We start from the raw sequence: 20,755 nt of genomic DNA, 5'->3' as shown, positions 1-20,755 counted from the left end.
GGGGTTAGGATTCACTTCCGTTCTTCATCCGTCATCCATTAGCAGCGACGACCACTACACCGCCTCTGCCTTTTGACGCTAACTGTGTTCGATCCCACAAGTTCCGCTTCCTGATTGATTCAGACACACTTTAAGTGATTCCAACAACTCAAACTTCATACCCTTCCAATTTATAGATTTTTAAAATCTACTATATTTAATATAGCTTTATGAATGGTATAATTAAATGAATCCTGCTCACAGTCATCAAGGGTCATGAATGCCATATGCTAGTATCCAACAATTTGCACGTCTCTCTCTCTCTTACTCATAAAGGGGGTGATGGGGTTAGCCAGTAATTGCCCCATTTTTATCCTGACTTTCCACCGCCAAACCCTATCCAACTTGTTCCTCTTTTACTTCTACTCCATTTTCAAGTTTAACATTTTCATCACAAATTCTTTTCTCATATTCAATTTTCCTTTTTCTTTTATCTATTTTAAAAGAATCAGTCGTTATACACAAAGCCGCATGGGCTGCTCAGATTTAAATATTTAAATGATGGAGTAAGATTTTATTTCACTTCCTTACATTTGGCACCCATTTTTGGTTTACATTCTCAATACCATGAATCGAGCATCCAGATGTATATTCTGACATTGGATCATTTCCAAGAATTGAATCTATTTATCTACATGCTCATATGCATCTTGGACCAATTATTTATGCGAGTTTTTTTTTTGTGATTTTACCAAAGAAAGGCAATTCAAATAGGCCCAAGATTAGCTTGAGTCAGTTAAATAGTCATGTAGTATATATTTGGTTACAATGATACAAGATTAACCCGTTACATTCCTTTTAATCTCGGTCCTAATTTATTTTTATGCCTCGGGCTTGTACTAATTAATTTGGTTTTAGTATTGTAATATCTAATTTGTTGAACAGTTAATTGATCCACAACATCCAGATATTTCGACAAACCCAAAAATATTCCTTCCGCCCCAAGGAAGATAGACACTTTCCTTGGGTGCTACGAAATTTTATATAGTACTATTAGTTTTTGAGTTTAGTGAAGATAGAATAAAGTAGAGATACAAATATAATGAGTCATCTTTCTTGCGTAGAGATGCATAAACTATGAAGTTTATTCAAATTCTAGTTTGTTCAGCCTCTTTCAAAATTTGAATGGTAAATTAAAATTTGCAATTGGTCAACGGAGAGTTTTTATGGGAAAATGCAATGTTGGGTCGGCATACACATAAATTTTTTAGTGATAATGATGAATAGTGGCACAAACGTGCATCAGTGTGACAATGTAGACAACTAAATGCCACCGTTTTGAGCCTTCAAATAGAAAATAAACAAATTTGGTTAGATGCAATAGGTGAGAATTTTTTAAACTTTGTAATTCATCATTTAAATTCTGAAAGGGGGACAAACAAAAAATAACAAGCCAAAGCACATAGAGAAGAAAAACCATGAGAAATCATAAGATTGATAGATAGATAGATAATAAATGACAAAGCAGCCTAGAGAGATATATTGTAGGTTATTCAGGCGTATGGCTCGAACAACAAGCCGGCTATCTGTTCATGAATTCCCGAGTGTTGGACGCCATGACCATCTCCCTCGAGGTGCATAAATTGCGCCGTTCTTCCAAGATTAGCTGCGGACTCCACCAAAATATCCTCGAATGGATAACCCGCAGCCATGGCTGTGTTCATCTCCTTCCACGACTCCCTCAAAATATACATAATGTGTTCTTCCGCCTCTTTCTCCGAAGCATTTGTGTCGTTCATGTAACACTGGACTGCTTTCTGCACATCTCCTCTCTTGAGCTCAAACTAGATTAATTGAACAAAGAATGGTAAATATAAATAAATTGGTTCTAAACAAAGCTAGTTTTATTAATCAAGGGCATGTCCTCTTTGATTGCAAATAGTGGTGGATTTAGGGGGAAGGCGAACATGGGTGGACACAAAAATAAATATTAGCAGAGGCTGAATTTTTAATTTTACTTCAAAATATAATTTATAAGTTATTCGGATTATAAATAGTGGCTTTTGCATAAAATTTGAATACGTTAATACGTTAGGTACTTACCTGTGCCGTCCCGACATCATCGGCAAGCCTCAAAAGCATTCCTGATAAGTAAAGTATGACATGATATTCATACAAACTTTCGATGGTTGATTTGTCATAACTTGAATTTGGCAATGTGAAATGAAGTTGGGATATTATATTTGGAGATGCCACAGAAACCTTTGAATTGGCCATATACTCTTCTAGGGTCGGAATATATCCACTGTAGTACCATTTTGCCTCTTTTAAATATGATACACCCAAATCGTACCACTGCCAAATTTATAACAAAAAAAATCTCGTATGAGCTCTCTCTCATCGTACGTTCAAATAAAAGTGATTGTTCTTGTAAATAAAAGCGACAAGTAGTTACTTGCGAAAGCCTCAGAACTAGTACCTTTCAAAAGTGATTCTAGATAGCATATAGAGTAGAAAAGGTACCGATTTTATTAACCATGGGAAACTGATGAAATGTTGGTCTTGGATGAGAGTATCATATGCCATCTCAGAAACAAAGTTGTAGAGTGCCAAATAACAAACTCGCATGTATTAAGGAAGTTGGCCTATTGATTCAGTATCCCATCTGAAATTTAATCTCAATTAATCAATCAATAATTGTCTGACTCGAACCGACAATCTATTGGTTTAGAAGGAAATCGTCATATCAACTGATCATTATACGTTGGTTAACATGTTTGGTTTGAATTGAAACTGAACATCCCAAAAGCTCAGTGTTACATCTAATAATACGTATTACGAAGACAATATATATAATATACTAACCTTTGAAAAGCATCGGTAAATAGTTGCAACTCCTCTATAGTACCATATATATCGTAAATATCATCTATAACTGTTGCCAACATAATCATTTTGGCCGATGCTATTCTTTGATATCCATATTGACTTGGCTCAAACAACCCAACTCCCCAAAAGTAGGACTCCACAATTCGGTCCCTCACAAATGGGAGTTTTTCAGCAAGGCCTAATCTATTCCACCAGCTATAACGTTGTCAAAGGCAAAAATATAAAAATGAAGTGTCAGATTGGCTATATATATACAGGGACAGACGTAGAAAAAATATTAATTTTTCCTAATTTTATACCTCGATATATCTTTGAGTTCTTGTTGATATGTTGCTTGCATAATTTTAAAATCGAATAGGGCAAGCTCGTAAATAAGTGGATTATTATCCGGCCTTCTTGCATAAGCATCTAAGAACCATCTTGCCTCTAGTCTATGAATCCTCCAATGAAGAGGAAGATCCAAAGAATGTTTAATCCATGATGATAGATTATCATCAAAACCTTCATCAAGTTTATTCTGCAAGCATTTTGTGGAAAATACTCTTGCACACTCCAATGAATCTTCACCTTCTCTCAAAAGGAAGGATGCTTCATAAAGTTGCAAAATCCCTTTCGTATCTTGAGAAAGGGTTGCCTTGAAATCACTACCTTTCTCGTTCTTGAAACAATCAAATACTTCTGCGATTATGATTAAGCTTGGATTATTAGATTAATTAGTTATACATAGAAACAATATTATAGGGAGAACGAAAAATCATAACGTTTGGTAAAATTATGGTCCGTCCAGTAATATTAAAACTCAACTTGAAAACCCATGAAATTTGCATATGCTTAAGTAGATTTGTTTGGCGAAATTGTGTTTGATATGGTAACCGGAAAACCATATAAAATAGTGTCACCGCCAATGAGTTACATGATATCGCCTATATATACTGGAAACAATATAGGTCAGCACGTAAGCTACTGAATTTATTAGTCATGGAATAATTGTGAATCCAACTATTCAAAATTATGAGAAAGACCATAATTTTATCAAATTTCATGGTTTTTCAGTAAATTTACTTAACTAAATATGTCATATAAAAAGTGTTAGCACCTTGGGACACATCAAAACCATGTTGTCGGAGGATTCTGAATCCAAGAGCTGTGAAATACAAACCCCTTTGATCACATGCTTCATTATTGTGGAAGCATTTGTGGTGGCTATGTATAAAACCTAAAATCTCCTTAATTTCATCCTGAAAAAAGTAAGACAATCCCAAATATTTCAAGTCGTCAATCAACTCCAATTGTTGAACATGTTCCATTTTTCCCTCTTGCAGAATCATCTTCACTTGCACAATCAACTCTTCTCTCCTACTTAAGTGCTTCTCCTCCTATATATGCAAATGTACATGTACACATCCATGAGTGGAGCCAAGAATTTATTAAGGTACAAATAGTGAATACATTAAATTGTGAATGTATAATTAATAAGAGGTGTTCTGTCACTGAATATATATATATATATATATATAGAGTTGTGATCAATGTCGAACCAATTTTAAAGACCGAACTAGAGACCAAATCTGGGCCATTAGATCTAGTTTTTTTGATGAGATGTGCTGCTGTGAAAATTTTTTCGGCTTTATTATAAGCCCATTTTACTTCATTATATAGGTTTATTACTTCATTCTGTACTTCAAATGCTTCTACACATACTTCATTCCAATAATTTATTACATTGTTCCATGTATTTATTAAACCATATTAGCGCCATGGCGTTGGTGATAGATATTGTAGAGAGAAAGAACGGCACGCGCCGGCGAAACCACATTTACGTACTGGAATGAAGTAAAAACCTACTAGAATGAAGTAATATATTCTGGAACGAAGTTAAATCTTCGTAACATGTTAGTATGACTTATTTACCTTCAGATGAATTAAAATAGGCTCGTGATGAAGGCGAAAATAATTTATAAATTTCTGTATCTTATCCATAAAAAACTAGATCTAAAAGCCCTAATTTGGTAGAGTTCGGTGGTTCGGTCTTTAAGAGTGGATTTGTGGATAATAGGACTCTATATATATATATATATATATATATATATATATATAGGTATGTAATCAAATGAAAACTCTAAATATTCTACAAACTCAAAACTATGATCTGGACCATTGAAAAATGTCAACAGATCACAAAAAAGCATCAACAGGAAAATGTCAACAGAATTTCAACGGTAGTCAATGATTGATGTTGTGTTGATATTGTGTTGATACTGTGTTGACATTAAAATCTTGAAATTTTACACTGAGTTGATATTGTATTGAAACTGTGTTGAAGCTTTGTTGATGAGTTTTGAGTTTGTACAATATATAAGTTTGCATTTTATCACTACCCTATATATATATATATATGGTTTTAATCTATCAAAAGAAGGCCTTAAGTACCAAAATACAGCCCTACTATCAAGCGTTAGATCTATTAGTTAATGGCCATGATTTGTTTTGTAAAGTGTTTCTTTTGTGTCATGATAAGAGCAAATTATGTCATTGGAGGGTATTTTGGGGAGTGCAAATGAGTGGAACCGTCGTTTCCATTTTTAGTGGGCGGATTTTATGGGAGTGATTACTCCACACACTAATTCATTAAGTGAGAGAGTGAAAAAGTTTACTAATTCCTTAAAACAAAAACACATTCACAAAACGCGTATTCCACAAATCGGCGACACAAAATCCTAATCTACTCTAACTCTCGCTTCTGAAATCAACCAAATGTCTCCTCGTCGACGGATTTTCAGCGATTTTCTAAATCATGCGCTTCCGGAACAGCGAAGGATGACAGAAAAGGTTAGTAAGGGTTTCTAAATCATAAATTTTCCAGAATATGCAGTCAAATCTGACGCAATTTTCTCTTGTTTGGGTTTTCTCAAAACTAGTGTAGGAAGGATGGCTGCGAAGAAGAGGGTATCGCTCAAACCAAAAATGAAAAATGGTATTTTTTCTAAAATATTTTGGGTCATTTGGGTGCGATTTATATTGGCACTTTTTTTTACTATTGGTGATTATCTTCCTAAACAGCTACAGTAACTAGCCCGCACTCGTCGAATGAAAATGCACATGATCGATGACCCAAAACAAGGTTAATATGATCTTTTCTAGGTTATCATCATTTGATAGGTTAATATAAATTTCTCCACCGAAATAATGAAGTCCTCTACAAATTGAGTTTAATTTAAAATTACATGGTGGTTGATGATTCTTTTGATTGATATGTGATTTGGTTGAAAATAGGTAATTTTACGTCAACATGAAATGGTTAAAATAACCCGAAATTTATTTTAGGTCATTGTAGAACATCGTTATTTTGTTTTATGTCATTTTGAGATTGTTTTATGTCATTGTATGAAATCCGGATTTGAAAAATGCAAATGTCATTTTTAGATCATTTTAGGTCATGCTTACTATTATGCCATAAAAATAGACTAAGAATGACCTAATTTCAAATACGGATGTCATTTTTAGATCGTTTTAGGTCATGCTTACTATTATGCCATAAAAATAGACTAAGAATGACCTCATTTCAAATACGGATGTCATTTTTAGATAATTTTGGATCATGCTTACTATTATGCCATAAAAATAGATTAAGAATGAACTCATTTATCTGTACAGGTACAGTGGTAGAGAATGTTGATGCAACTTAATTACAAGAAAGTGAAGATCGACGTTGAAAAGATGATAGCAAACTACAGATCTTAAGCGATGGTTATGTCATAACTTAAAAGACTGTTTCGTTTTTATTGTTTACCACTGTTTTAAATTAAGGATGTTTAAACAAATTAGTTTTACATGTTTTGATGATGTTTTAGAAATGACATCAGATGTTATTTTTTCTTCAATTTATATATGAAAACGACTCATTTTTTAGTGCCTAACAAGCTCTTGTTATTTCATATTGTATGCGTATTATGGTCATGTTAGCAAAAAAAAAAAGAGATACGCAAAAATAATCAAACATGCAATGTTTGTGTGTGTTGTGCTAATAATGAATATTTAATAAGTCAGTATGAGGACACCCGGGATCAACTTATGTCATAGAAAATGCAACTTAGAGTCATTGTGAGAATTACTCCACAATGTCATACTGGTGCCAATTTGTGTCATACTAATAGAATATCCGAGCATAAGAGCGGCATAATTAAGTCATAATAGAGCATAATAAGGGTATAAACGTGTCATAACAGTTAAATGAAGAGTACTTAGTTCTACGATGATAGTTCTTAAAAATGAATAGATTTTCTGAAAAATCAATAATCAAGATTGGAGGTGAATAGAAAAATTACCAATCGAGTGATGAAGGAGAAGAAATCGAATGGCAATTTGGTGTAGAAAATAAAAAATATTTTATGGAGTATTGCGTTCACTAATAAGTTTTCAGAAATTAAATGAGTTTAGATTGAAGATCAATGAGATAGAAAAATTACTTGCCGCTGGAGCCTGGAGTGATGAAGGATATGAAGTTGAACCAAACTCTGGTGTAAAAATAATCACGCAGATATGGAAGGAGAGAATGAAATCTTAACGGAAATAAGACTAATGCATGATTATAGGAATTACCATTACAAGAGAGGTGACAAAATATCAATTATAGCCTTAAGCGATTTACACTTAATTAAAAATAGAAAAATAATCAAATTAATGGAGCCATTAGATCACGTGATCAGATAATGAAGTCGCCAAATCCAAGGGCCTATAATTGGTCTGCATTTCTTTATCAAGATGCATTCTTGTTTGGATCAAAATCCTATATATATATATAGAGTCCCATTATCCACAAACCCACTCTTAAAGACCGAACCACCGAACCCTACCAAATTAGGGCTTTTAGATCTAGTTTTTTATGGATGAGATTCAAAAATGTATAAATTATTTTCTCCTTCATCACCAGTCTTTTATTATTCATCCGAAGGTAAATAAGTCATACTAACACGTTACGAATATTTAACTTCATTCCAGAATATATTACTTCATTCCGGTAGGTTTTTACTTCATTATAATAAGATTATTACTTCATTCTAGTGCGTAAATGCAGTTTCGCCGTCGCGTGCCGTTCTTTCTCTCTACAATATCTATCACCACCGCTGCGACGCTGATATGGTGTAATAAACACATGGAATAATATAATAAATTATATGAATGAAGTATGTGTAGAAGCATTTGAAGTCCTACTGGAATGAAGTAAAAACCTTATCTAATGAAGTAATAACGTTTCTGAATGAAGTAATAAATTCACTTGAATAAATTGCATTTTTTAATGTGAATAAAGTAAAAACTCATGTCAATGAATTCGAACGAAGCATATATTGAATCATTTCAAAACCTACTTGAAGCAAGTAAAAACATGTTGTAGTTTCAATGCATTACGTACAGAATGAAGTAATAAACCTATACAATGAAGTAAAATTGGCTTGTAATGAAGAGCGAAAAAAATTTACACAGCAACATATCTCATCAAAAAACTAGATCTTATGGCCCAGATTTATTCTCTAGTTCGGTCTTTAAGAAGGGTTCGACATTGATTACAACTATATATATATATATATATATATATATATATTGAGAGAATTGTTATGGTAAGAATTTTTTGAATGTGACAAAAGCCAGAAAATTTTTTGCTGGGGGGCCCATATCTTAAATATTTTTCGATGTTAGTTTCACTGAAGGATGCTACAATATAGGTGATATTGAGTTGTAAGAAGTAAGAAATATAGTTTGAATGTGAAAAAAATATTTTGAGAATGCATAATAAATGCTAAATAATTAATCAAATACAGTAATATTTTTCAAGAATAAAATAATAGGAGTAGTTTTTAGTTAAATTTAATATTATGATATTATTACATATTTAATCTTATCAAAATCTAAAATTATTTATTTAAAAAATAATATAAATTTATTTTATAAAGTAATCAACATTTTCATTTTCTATTCGATTAGTCAATATGTACTAGAATATTTTATTCATCACATAATATAAATCTATAAAATAGATTTTTGTAAATAATAGTACTAGGATTTCGTACACAAAATAATACTAGTATTATAAAGGAATATTTTGTAAAGAAATAAAAAATATGAAACTGAAAAACAAAAGTAATGAATGAAACAAAAAAACAAAATAGAGATAAAAAAAAGGCATATTTGAATGGAAACCGGAAAGAGAGAGATCGGCGTGGATCGAACACGCAACCTTTCCACGACCTCAACCAACTAAGCTAGCACAGAAATAAATACTCAATATCGGTAATAATGGTATAAGAATGTGAAATGTTGAGTATCATCCGTGAATGTTTAGTTGATAAGAATGATACCTTATTATATTGAGTGTTCAAAGATTGAATGTAACTAAAATCCCAATGGGCAGGCTGGTAGTTTCCAGAGCGTCGAGCTTCTTGTTGTGCGGAGCAAGAAGCCCGAAGGCGAGCAGCAGGTGCAGTGCACGGGACGGGGCACACTTTTGAAGCTCTCCTCACCTCCGAGCTGTGGAGACGACTTAGTTGCTTGCTGAGGATAGTTGCATGTATGTTAAGGGTAGACATTTTTCAATATTTCTTTTTGATTTGTGTTTACAAAGTTTGGTTACTCATCATATTTATAAGGTGATTTTATGGCCAAGTTGACATGACTTGGCATTAGTTGGTAAGATACTAGCACAATTGATGTACTTAAAGGATCTAGGTTTAGTGGCGGCTGATATGGATATTAGGGAACAACAAGCCTCGTAATTTATTGAGATGATAATCGTTAAAATCATGAATTTACTCCAATTCTACTCACTTTCATAAGGCTAAAAAAATATATTAAATCACAATGTTTTATTTTTTCGCATTTATTTCATCCGTGTATAAAATAACTTGAATGACATTGTTTCAGATTTTCAGGTACTTTCTTTTCTTTTCATTTCTTTTCTTATTTAATTGGAAAAGTCCAAAATATATTGTTTATGCACAGATGAGATAGCTAAAACATAAACTTAGTAAGTTTTTAATATTTCACTTTCAAATTTTATGCTTAATCAAAATTTGAATAAACTTCACAATTTAAATAGTCTTTCCCCAAATAATTGCTTTACACTCAACACCAACATACAACGTTTATTTAATTATTGGCGCGTATAAACCTCATAAAATTTATAAGATTATAGGTAATTGATAATAAACAATTCAAAATAATAAGATGCATAATTATAATTTTTTTTAAAATTATATAATTCCAGAACTATATAACCTTTGTACTATATTATAAAATTATGGTCACAATAATATACTACACAATATGATAAGACAAATGATTATAGTGAAAAAGTAATTTAATAGGAGTAATTCTAAACTTAATATAAATACTAGTGTATTGAGAAAATAATCTAAAATGAATGTCTAAGGACACGTTTTAATTAAACTAGGATGACATGTCAATTAGTATTTCTATATACATATTCTACTCTTTACTAAAAAAGTGTACTATTGTCTCAATTAAAATTAAGGGACACAAATATAAACGTCAAAGAAATACAAAAGATTAAAAGATTAAGATGTAGTGGATAATTGTATCCTCAACCCAAGTGTGTTTTATTTCCTTTAATTTTTGGTCATTTTTCAAAAACCAATAAAATAAATTCATCTCTAAATTTGTGTCCTTACATGATAAGTTTGTATTGGGTTACAAACCCATCACATATCGGATGAAGGAGGGAAGTTGAAAATTGTATATAATTCTTGTCCAACCCCGATTAGTTTGAGGTCTTTTGGGAGTGACCCAAAATAAATCTGTGCAGGCTTGACCCAAATCGAACAATATAAAACTAATATGTGCAGTCGACGATCCTAACAAGTGGTATCAGAGCCCAGGTGGCTTTGAGTTGGGCCTGGATGACAAACTCATACAGTCGACGATCCTAACAGTTTGTTCTAGTGTTGACTTAATTACTAATGCTACAAACGTCCAACACCCTAGTAGAGTGTTAGTATTTACGTGCGAGCCTTAGTCCATTGCCGCTTCTAAACATATATGCAGGTCTTCATTTGAAGCTCAACTTTCGATTTGTTTTTTCATGTGAACTTTTATTGATATGAACTTCGGCTTGGCTCGGTTTGGTTCTATTAAATCACTAGTCAAAATTGAAAATTAGTACTCTTTCATTTGCAAAAATATGTCTATTTTTATATTTTATCTCGTCCACTGAAAAATACGTTTCAAGTATCTGAAAAATATCCTTCGATCCTTTGTTATATCAACCACACTTGCTCAAATAATTTCACAAATACCACTATTGCACCAGAGCACCTACTAGTATTTTAAAATCTACTCGCACAATAATATGTGACGCAATGAAAATTATTAGAAGCCGTGCTACTAAAATTAGCCATATTTTAGGCAGACATATTAATTTCCCTACAGAACACTCTCATTTAAGTTGCCGGGAAATCAGTAATAAGGTTTTAAAGACAGTTTTAATGCACTCTCCGTTCGTATTCCCTTTTTAGTCGACCAACTTGATGCATTTCTTTTATTGGCAAAAAACAACAATGTATCTCTTATTTAACCACTAATCGATTACAAACCTAAAATCATGTGCCCAGAAAGAGCGCCCCACTTGCCGTGGGACGAAGAGAGTATTTCTCAACTATCTCAACTTCAAACAAAAAGATGTCTTTTAGTTTCAATTTTCTCAATTATCTCAACTTCAAACACAACAACGTCCTTTGGTTGTACTCAAATCGACGTTGTTTCATTAAAATAGGACAAAAAATAAATAAAAGAATAACGAAAAAAGTTATTTTTTCTAAGAAAATGACATTATTTTTATCGTCACTAGAATACATTGTTTTGCACACGGATTGAGCAATTGCAAAAAAATGAAACCTTATGATTTGATGATCCTATTTAAACTGTATGGACTTAAATGACCATTAATCCATTGATTAGAAATTCGAACTAAAAATTAGGAATTGCCTTGAAATCACTACTTTTCTCGTTCTATAAGCAACTCACCCTAATACCACAGTGTATTAAGAAAATAATCACAAGACTTAATTACTAACGCTACAGACGTCCAGCACCATATCTAGTGGAGTAGTATAGTGCTTTATACTTACTCCATGTACGAGCCTTGCTAAATCAGCCGCTCATTAAACATAGATGTTGGTCCTCATTTGAAGCTCGATTTTCGACCTGTTTTTGCTAGCTAACGAACTCTTATTGAGATGAGCCTCGGTTCGGCTAGATCTGGTTACACTAAATCGCTTGTTAAATTTTAAAATTAGTACTCCTTAGTCCGCAAAATATGTGCATTTTTATATTTTCACACGTCCACCAAAAACACGTACTAGAATCTACTTTTCACGCATGTACCCATGAAAATTAAACATCCTTTGTTATCAACCGCACTTCACTCAAACAAGCACCTAATGTAATTTCAAATAATTAATATATTAGTAGTACATAAGTAGAGGTTAAGTAATTTCATGATTAATCACATGACGACACTTATAAAAATAATACACTTTTGGAATCACAAGCCAACCAGTCCCCACTCACTGCCTAGTTGTCTCACCATCTTATACTGATCACATTTATTGAAATGTACATATAAATATCTTCTCATTTCTAAGTTATTAATTTCTCCATTTTCCACTAGAGGAAATTGGCAAAGTGTTAGAATCTTAGGGATATAGAGACAGCACAGATAGATTACCATTGCTGTCCTATTTGACCAAACAAACTGTCTCACATATTCTCTCCTCACTATCCACATTTAGGAATCATTTAAATAAAAAATAAACAAAACGTAACATGCAGCTGATCTATCCACGCAATTTCTTGAACCAAAATAATCGCTGTTCACATGCAAAAATAATTATAACAAATCTATTATAGTACTATATATAAAACAGATCCTTAATTGAAAGGGGAATTAAGGAGGAGACAGAAATTAAGAGGGAAAAGGTTACATGAAGACTAAGAAAGAAGAGATTGCTAATCACAAGGTGGATTCTGCAGCATCTCATGTAGGAAACAAAGTCTTGCCTATAACTGATTCAGCATCGTCGTCAGCAGCAGCAGCAAGCAGCGAACAATGTCCAAACGCAGACAGCAAGAAAGAGAAGACGAAAGGCGACAAGATGAACACCATTGCAAGGATGAAGGTGTTGCTGAAATGGGCAGCAGCTGCCAGGACTGACAAAGGAGCAAAATACATTGGTAGAAAGGTAACAACATCTATTTGTACATATATTTATTTCATTTTTGAGAATATTGCTTGTCAGTGACAGATCCAAGATTTTCGATTTAGAATGCTAAACGGCCCTCTATCATTGACCATATAACATTAATTGCCTATTTGATTGTGAGATATCATACCGGATGTTTTGGGGGGCTCGAGCACCCCCAAAAGGTTAAAATATTTTTTTCTCCACAAGTCTACAACCATTTAACCATAGTCTTATTTTATTAATTTATTCAACTTTGACTAACATTTGTTTTCCTTATTTTATCAAATTTACATTAAAACTCATGTGATTTACGGTTAAGACGATTAGTAGTTAATGGAAAAACTGTTTATTTACTTATTTTCAATTTTAGCACCCTTGTCTCGCAAATTTTTTTTCCTGCATCCGCCTCTTATATCGGGATGTGCAGGTGTTGCATTTTAGGAACAAATCAGCCGGGTTGAAGGTGGTGAGAGACGAGGACGAGCTGAGCAACGACTCTCCAAAAATAAGCTTCAGATGGGATGTGGAGAGCTGCTCCACCACTTCATCTGTCTATTCCGCCATCTCTGCAGTGGCTTCGTCGCTGAGGCACGACCACCTCCTCGGTGCATCCTCACTGAACTCCACGCCTCTGCGCGTTAGAGGCCACGCTCGGCCGGGAAACTGGATCACCACTGATTCTGAATGTGAGTGTGTATATAAGTGACTTTGCTTAATTATGATTTGAATTAGTAAATAGTGATCTAATTATAACATTTTACTAATTTTGGACAGTTGTTGTGCTGGAGTTGTGAAGATCGGACGCAGAGATCTAATGTTTCACATGTCATAATTGCCATGTTTATCGGTTGAAATGTCAGGAAATTTATGTTAGTTTGTGGTTGGATTATTGAAGTTCTATTTGTTTAATGAAGGTAGTGCACATGCTAATCAATACTAGCTATGCATATGTCTCAACTAATTTTTAAGATTTGTTTTCTTGCTAACTAACTATTTAAGCAACTTGATATGTTGTTGCATGCCCTGGTGGCGGATCCAAGTAGGGCCAGGGGTCGATCAATCCACTGCTGCCTCATGAGTTTTGTTTACTAGATCCGATATCAAATGATTATCAATTTGGGATGCATTGATAGAATTGGTTTTTGTAATACCTGTTAATCGAATGGGTCTACCCATCTAGCTAATTAATGTAGATATTCGTATAGTGGTTTATTTTTAAAAAATTTAATCATATATATATTTTATTAATTACTACTACTAATTAGTCTAATTATGTGTTTATTGCCACAATATATAATTAGAATCTTATGAGAATAAGAACACTATTAAAATTTTAGGCCCATGTGCAAGCCCTAAAATTCGTCAATTTCACAACCCGCTTGCAATCACTTTTGTCCTATTATTAAACATTTTCTTATTTTCTCCCAGTAAAAATCTTGGAGGGTAGACACTCATCATCATACTTTATCACCACTTGCGTCGCTTGCAAGAATGGGCCAAGAATTCAATTTAGGTGGGGGCATAAATATATATATGAATATTTTTGAGAATATGAAAAGGAATATATACATAAAGAAATTCGAAAAACATTAAAAATTAAATACTACTCCCTTCGTCCCAACTTAAGAGTCCTGTTTTGTCATTTCCGTCCGTCCCAACTTAAGAATCCTATTTTTCTTTTATCGTAAATAGTAAATAGACCCCACATTCCACCAACTTATTCAACTCATATTTTATTATAAAAGTATTATGGAGTATATAATTGAGACTCATATATTTCACTAATTTATTCAACCCACTTTTCTTTACATTTTTTAAAACTCGTGCCCTAACTAATTAGGATTCTTAAATTGGGACGGAGAGATGGCTCAACTTATTTTTAACACAAGTATACCCGCAAGTGTACGGGGCTAATGTAGCAAATAGTAAGCAAAGAGTATCGTATCCACAGAGACAATGAGTGTCAACCTAATCACCACGAATCAACCTCAACTACTATCTAGATGAATCGAAATTTTGGTTTTTCTAAATCTATTTAAAAGCAAGGTAAAAACAATTAAAAACAACTAGAGAACTAAAAGCAAATAAGAAAACGGATGTAGATCAAGGATGAGAAGGTAGAATCCTACGGGATCGATAACAACTATCCTATGCTCAACTAACTCCCTAACTATGCCAACAAAGGGTCTCAAGGGTTATTAAGCTATCACTAAGGTAAAACTATATCTTTTATCAAAGCATATAATTTGTAGATTGCTACCTAGAACCGAAGTCTCCTTCCTAGAACTAAGGCAACAACTCCTGATAGCTCCTAAGATACTTAGCTTCATTCAAAGGCTCAAATCTCTCGATTATATTGGCAAAGACGTCAATTTCTTCTCTTTCAAATTAAACTACTCACTTCTCAGTTCTTGTAGTAAAATCCACATGCATTTATAAGGTGATCAGTCAAATAAATGTATAAGCACAGAAGAAATCAAAATAACCACATGAGCCAAGGCATAGAAAAAGGAAATCAATTAAACATAAGAATCATTGTATCTCCCCCGTAGAACTCTACGAAGGATTTAGCTACTCATGTTCAATACAAAAGTCAAAGAAATATTCAAAAACATTGTTTGAACAAGAATAAAACTAAAAGATGAACTCCTAAAATTGGATTGGGCTGATTGGAGGCCTCTTCTTCAATCTTGCGATGAATACTCGTCCTCTGCTCGTTCTTCTCTTCTTTCTAGGTGAAATAGTGTTATTTTTGGGGTAGGAGGCGTGTAAGTTGTGTTTGGCGGCGTTTCCTAGGCATATATATACCTAGGGTTGACTTTGGGCCCGAAATAAACTGTCGAACGAAGCTGGCGGGTCGCCAGATTGGGTGTGCGTTGAAGCTGGCGAGTCGCCAGCTGCTTACGGCATTTTTCTCGTCTTTTGCTGGCGGGTCGCCAGGTTCGTTTGCATGCGAACCTGGCGGGTCGCCAACTATGTCACTGCTTTGCGCAGTCTTGGTAAAACGGCCATAACTTCTTTTACCGAACTCCTATTGAGACGTTTAAGATATCCACGCGAAGCTCTTTCGAAAACGAAGAGAATGGTATGAATTACATGCGAATCGGACTTCAAAATCTCCAGATAAGCTGTCTCGAACATTGAGCAGCTGCACATCCACATCTTTTGTACATTTTTCTACACATTCTTCACAAAATGGTCAAAATACCAATATAATAGAGAAGTAGCTATAACCATATCTCAAAGTACACAATATATGATCAAAACCAAGTAAAACTACCCTCTAAAGTCATGTAAAATCCAAGTGAATCAAAAGAGTACTATTAAAATACTATGAATGATTTTTTTTTAGGTGGGACTTAAGTAGCTCCGTCCCTGGTCGCCTACAAGATCCTAGCTCTTTTCTCTCTCAATTGCCACCGGTCGTCGCCTCTCATCTCCCTCGTCTTCTCCAATTTTGAAATCGATACAGAGATCGTTGATTGGGAGCTTGGACACCTGCCGAGCTTATAAAGTTCAACATTTAATTATAATTCCCCTCAAAAATAAGTTTTTCAACGACAAATTATTTTCTCGAAAGATTATAAGCACTAGTCGATTTACAAAAATAATTATATTATCATTTATTATTTTGCATATTATTCCCATTTCGTAATTTTTTATGTCTAAATATAAATTTTCTTTTTTTTTTTTTTTCTCTAACGCGTAATTTCATAACTAGCTTATAAGGTCTTTAAAATGTACACTATACTAAAGCGAGCCTATCAATTTAATGTGCTTGAGTGTGGTGTTTAATGTATGAATTACAGCTCCAAAAAAATGGTAGACATATATATATATATATACTGTCATGTCACTTAATTACAGTAAGCTACCTACCAAATAATCGTCCAGATTCATTAAGCCAAATTCCAGAACAAGGTTAACTAAGTTGCCGTCACCATATATACATACATATATGTATAATGTATCTTTCTTGTATTGAAGGCCAGATTCATTCTGTGGCTTCTCAAGAATGTTTTTGTTTTGATTTGTGTTTCTTTTTACAGTCCACTTAAATCATTTCTAGAAAGTTAGTTTAGATACATCTGTTCTTATCAAATTACAGAAGGGCATTCTTAATTTGCACTCACCCCACTTTTGTAGTACTCTGATGAGTTTTAGTTCAATAGTCCTAGTCAAAATATTTGTCAAAGCAATCATTGGATACCCATTCTCACCATAACAATAAAATTATACTCATGATCTCAATAAAAAAATGTAAAATTATACTCATCTTAATAATAAGATCAAAAATTGAATTACCCATTTCACTATTAATTATACATAAAATTGTGTAAAAGAATGAAATTTCCTAGATGAAATCATCCCTGCGAGGCTGCAATAGATTCAATTGGGATCTCTTGCAATAACAAGAAAAAAACAACCTTTCCTTTTATAGGTTTTGAGTTACCCCATAAAAGTGTCGGACTGTCAACCAATTTCAGATAAACATTTCCAATACAAATTCAGTTTACTACACGAGACAATTCAATCTAGAGTCTGCTCAAACCGAATTCTCCCTCGAGTTTACTATTTCATTCGTTCGGCATTAATCATTTAAATTTGTCATTTTTGTCGTTCCATAAATAATTGTTTCATTTACTTTTTACTATTTTTGGCGATGAATTTACGAAAGGGAGTAAACTCACACGTGTCAGATTGGATAAGTGGAAAACCTTGTGTTGACAAAGCTCGGAACGAACCTGGACGTCCTACCGTCTAGATTCATTTACCTCTCATAATTTAGCCTCCGCCCCTCTATTATTCTTCTGCATATAAATGAAATGACTACAATTCTCCCTCTCAATCTCAATCTGCATCTGCCCTTTTCCTAGATTCATTCCAATATCTTGCTCACCAATTGGATACACATATATATATAGTATATACATAGAGAGAGAAAAAATGGAAAGTGGGTCGAGGAAGAAGAGAGGAAATGATCTCTTTCATGTAATTCACAAAGTTCCTTGCGGCGATGGGCCTTATGTCCGAGCTAAACATGCTCAGGTAATCACATAGTACTTCTCTTTTTTACCTTTTCACTTTTTCAATTTTGTTCCTTTTTGAGATTTTATGTTTTACTGTTCATCATTAGTTTGATTATGATGCTAACTAGCAAATTAAGGATCAATTAAAGATGTTAATGAAATTTTAGATCTTATAAGGATGATATGATATAGTTTAGGAATATTTGTGCTACATTATTGTTGTATCTGATTAATCTAATGAGAGTATGAGAAAAAATATTGTAGTTTGACATTGTCTTTTATCATTTCAGGTATTTTTATTCTATGTTAATATGTACATTAATTAATCTACACTAAATATACTACTATGTTGTAATTAATTTTATTATGATTTGATTGGTTTGTGTATTAAATCCTCCTATTTAATTGCACTTCAAACAATATTTTTTGTATAAACACTTCAATTAAGATAAAAAATGACTGTTTTTTTTAAATCTTAGTACTATTATTGCATATTTATCAATCGATGAATCGATCTGATTGAGTTAACAATTAAGTTAAAATTATAAATACATTGATAGAATCTCATTCCTAACACTATTTTGTTCATCAACAACATGAACACAACTATGCTTTTGCTTTCGTATTTTTCTGATATGAAATGGTTACATGTTGGATTGCAGCTAGTTGAGAAGGATCCGGAGGGAGCGATAGTGTGGTTTTGGAAGGCTATAAACGCAGGAGATAGAGTCGAAAGCGCCCTCAAAGACATGGCCGTCGTCATGAAGCAACTCAACAGACCTCAAGAGGCAATCGAAGCCATCAAATCCTTCCGCTCCTTTTGCCCCAGAAATTCCCAAGAGTCACTTGATAACATTCTCATAGACTTGTACAAGGTGTGTATCTATACATTAAGGGACCATTTGATTAGGTCATTTTCGGTCAGATAACTCTAAGACAAATGAGTTATCTACCTTAGCAAACGGCCCCTTAACATAGTACTCCTATAATGTTTTTTATACACATACTGATGTTTGGATATAAACATTGCAGAAATGTGGAAAAGTTGATGAGCAAATTGTGCTTCTAAAACATAAGCTCAAACTCATATATTTAGGGGAAGCTTTCAATGGGAAGCCCACCAAAACTGCAAGATCTCATGGGAAGAAGTTTCAGGTTTCTGTCAAGCAAGAAACATCAAGAATTTTGGTATGTGGATTTTAATTTATTGCACTTCAATGAGTACATATATATATATATATATATATATATATATATATATATATATATATAAAAGTTGCATATGTTAATAATTTGATTATTTTGAAAACACAGGGAAACTTAGCTTGGGCATATATGCAAAAGTCCAACTTCCTAGCAGCAGAAGTGGTATATCGAAAAGCTCAAATGATCGATCCGGACGCGAACAAGGCCTTAAACTTATGCCACTGCCTCATCAAGCAAACTCGTTACCATGACGCTAGCTTGGTTCTTCAAGAGGTGCTGCAACACAAGCTCCCGGGCTCTGACGACCCCAAGTCGAGGAATAGGGCCGGGGAGCTGTCGTTGGAGCTCGACTTCAAGCTGCCCAACGACCCCTCCTTCGAAGATGATTTTGTCTTCGAGGATGATTTTGTCGAAGCTCTAGAGCGTGTCATGAACGAATGGGCGCCTCCTAGAACGAGAAGGCTGCCGATTTTTGAAGAGATCTCACAGTTTAGAGATCAGTTGGCTTGTTGATTTTTTTAATTGTGTTGTGTTTATATGAATGATATGTGTATATGTTGTTTGGAGATGGGAAGTTTGTGGAGATCGATGTAACGAATAAAGGGTCTCATTTGTATTGATGGGTGGTTGTTTTAGATTGTGGAGTTACCCACTTCTTGAATGGAAAACATCTTTTGATTGGGTATATTTGTGTTTTCTTTATGTTTATGGACTAGATAAGGATTTATTATTGGGTCAACTTATATGGACTCAGTAAATTTATTTTGGTAGGATTTATATAATCTTAATTTCATGTTTCGAATTTAATGGATTTTTTAAATATTTTATTATATGATGTGACTTGTGAGCTTTTGTACAAGCGAAAAAAATTCTACTGATGTAATAGTAAGAAGAAAAGAAAAAAGAAGGCCCTTCCTTGTATCCTGTGTGGAGTAAGTTATCTATATACACTGTCCCTATTTTCTTACTACTCCCTCCGTTCCGCGATAGTAGAGGCGTTTTTCTTCGATACAGAATTTAAAAAAAATTGTGTTAAGTGGGTTAAATAAAGAAAGAATAAAGTAAAAAGTGAAAACGATAGAGAGATGAAGAAAGAATAAATTAAGAGAGAGTAAAGTAAGAAGTAAAGTAAGAGATAAGAAATGTGTGGACTTTTGCATAAAAGGAAATAACTCAACTACTATGGAACGTATCAAAATGACAAAATGACTCAACTACCGCGAAACGGAGGGAGTATTGTCTATTCAATAATTTATGAATTGCATCAGCCTCTGGACTAATGTTTTAACTCATTTGTTATATTTTTTACTTTTAAAAAAATAGTTCAAGAATTAAAAAGAAGTACCTCAAAATAGTAAAACATACTAATCCAAAAACCTCTAGCGCAATTTATTTTAA

At 33.4% G+C, this 20,755-nt stretch overlaps 2 protein-coding genes, 1 long non-coding RNA gene and 1 pseudogene across 4 annotated transcripts; 3 read left to right on the top strand and 1 right to left on the bottom strand.

Annotated features, from left to right (window-relative positions):
- Positions 1-1,507: 1,507 nt before the first annotated feature.
- On the bottom strand, positions 1,508-9,449 carry LOC125218140 ((+)-bornyl diphosphate synthase, chloroplastic-like; annotated as a pseudogene).
- LOC125218142 (uncharacterized) lies at positions 5,550-6,776 on the top strand. 2 transcript variants are annotated; one of them, XR_007175886.2, is made up of 4 exons: positions 5,550-5,697; positions 5,787-5,842; positions 5,929-5,989; positions 6,523-6,776. It is a non-coding gene; the product is annotated as an uncharacterized LOC125218142 (long non-coding RNA). The 2 variants fall into 2 exon arrangements; XR_007175885.2 differs by lacking the exon at positions 5,929-5,989.
- A 3,392-nt stretch (positions 9,450-12,841) lies between the features above and the next one.
- LOC125218141 (uncharacterized) lies at positions 12,842-14,107 on the top strand. The gene is made up of 3 exons (XM_048119745.1): positions 12,842-13,118; positions 13,549-13,807; positions 13,896-14,107. Exons 1-3 carry the CDS (start codon positions 12,861-12,863, stop codon positions 13,913-13,915), a joined length of 537 nt encoding a protein of 178 aa, XP_047975702.1. The 5' UTR covers positions 12,842-12,860; the 3' UTR covers positions 13,916-14,107.
- A 3,835-nt stretch (positions 14,108-17,942) lies between these two features.
- On the top strand, positions 17,943-20,042 carry LOC125219149 (protein SULFUR DEFICIENCY-INDUCED 1-like). Its single transcript, XM_048121036.2, has 4 exons — positions 17,943-18,170; positions 18,814-19,026; positions 19,184-19,339; positions 19,466-20,042. Exons 1-4 carry the CDS (start codon positions 18,069-18,071, stop codon positions 19,868-19,870), a joined length of 876 nt encoding a protein of 291 aa, XP_047976993.1. The 5' UTR covers positions 17,943-18,068; the 3' UTR covers positions 19,871-20,042.
- Positions 20,043-20,755: the final 713 nt, after the last annotated feature.

Source organism: Salvia hispanica, chromosome 1 (genome assembly GCF_029641045.1).
Source record: "Salvia hispanica isolate PSC_SH4W2 chromosome 1, Shi_PSC_v1, whole genome shotgun sequence".
Classification (NCBI taxonomy): Eukaryota; Viridiplantae; Streptophyta; class Magnoliopsida; order Lamiales; family Lamiaceae; genus Salvia; species Salvia hispanica.
Note: the sequence above shows the minus strand (reverse complement) of the source record. Positions and strands in the feature narration are given on the sequence as shown.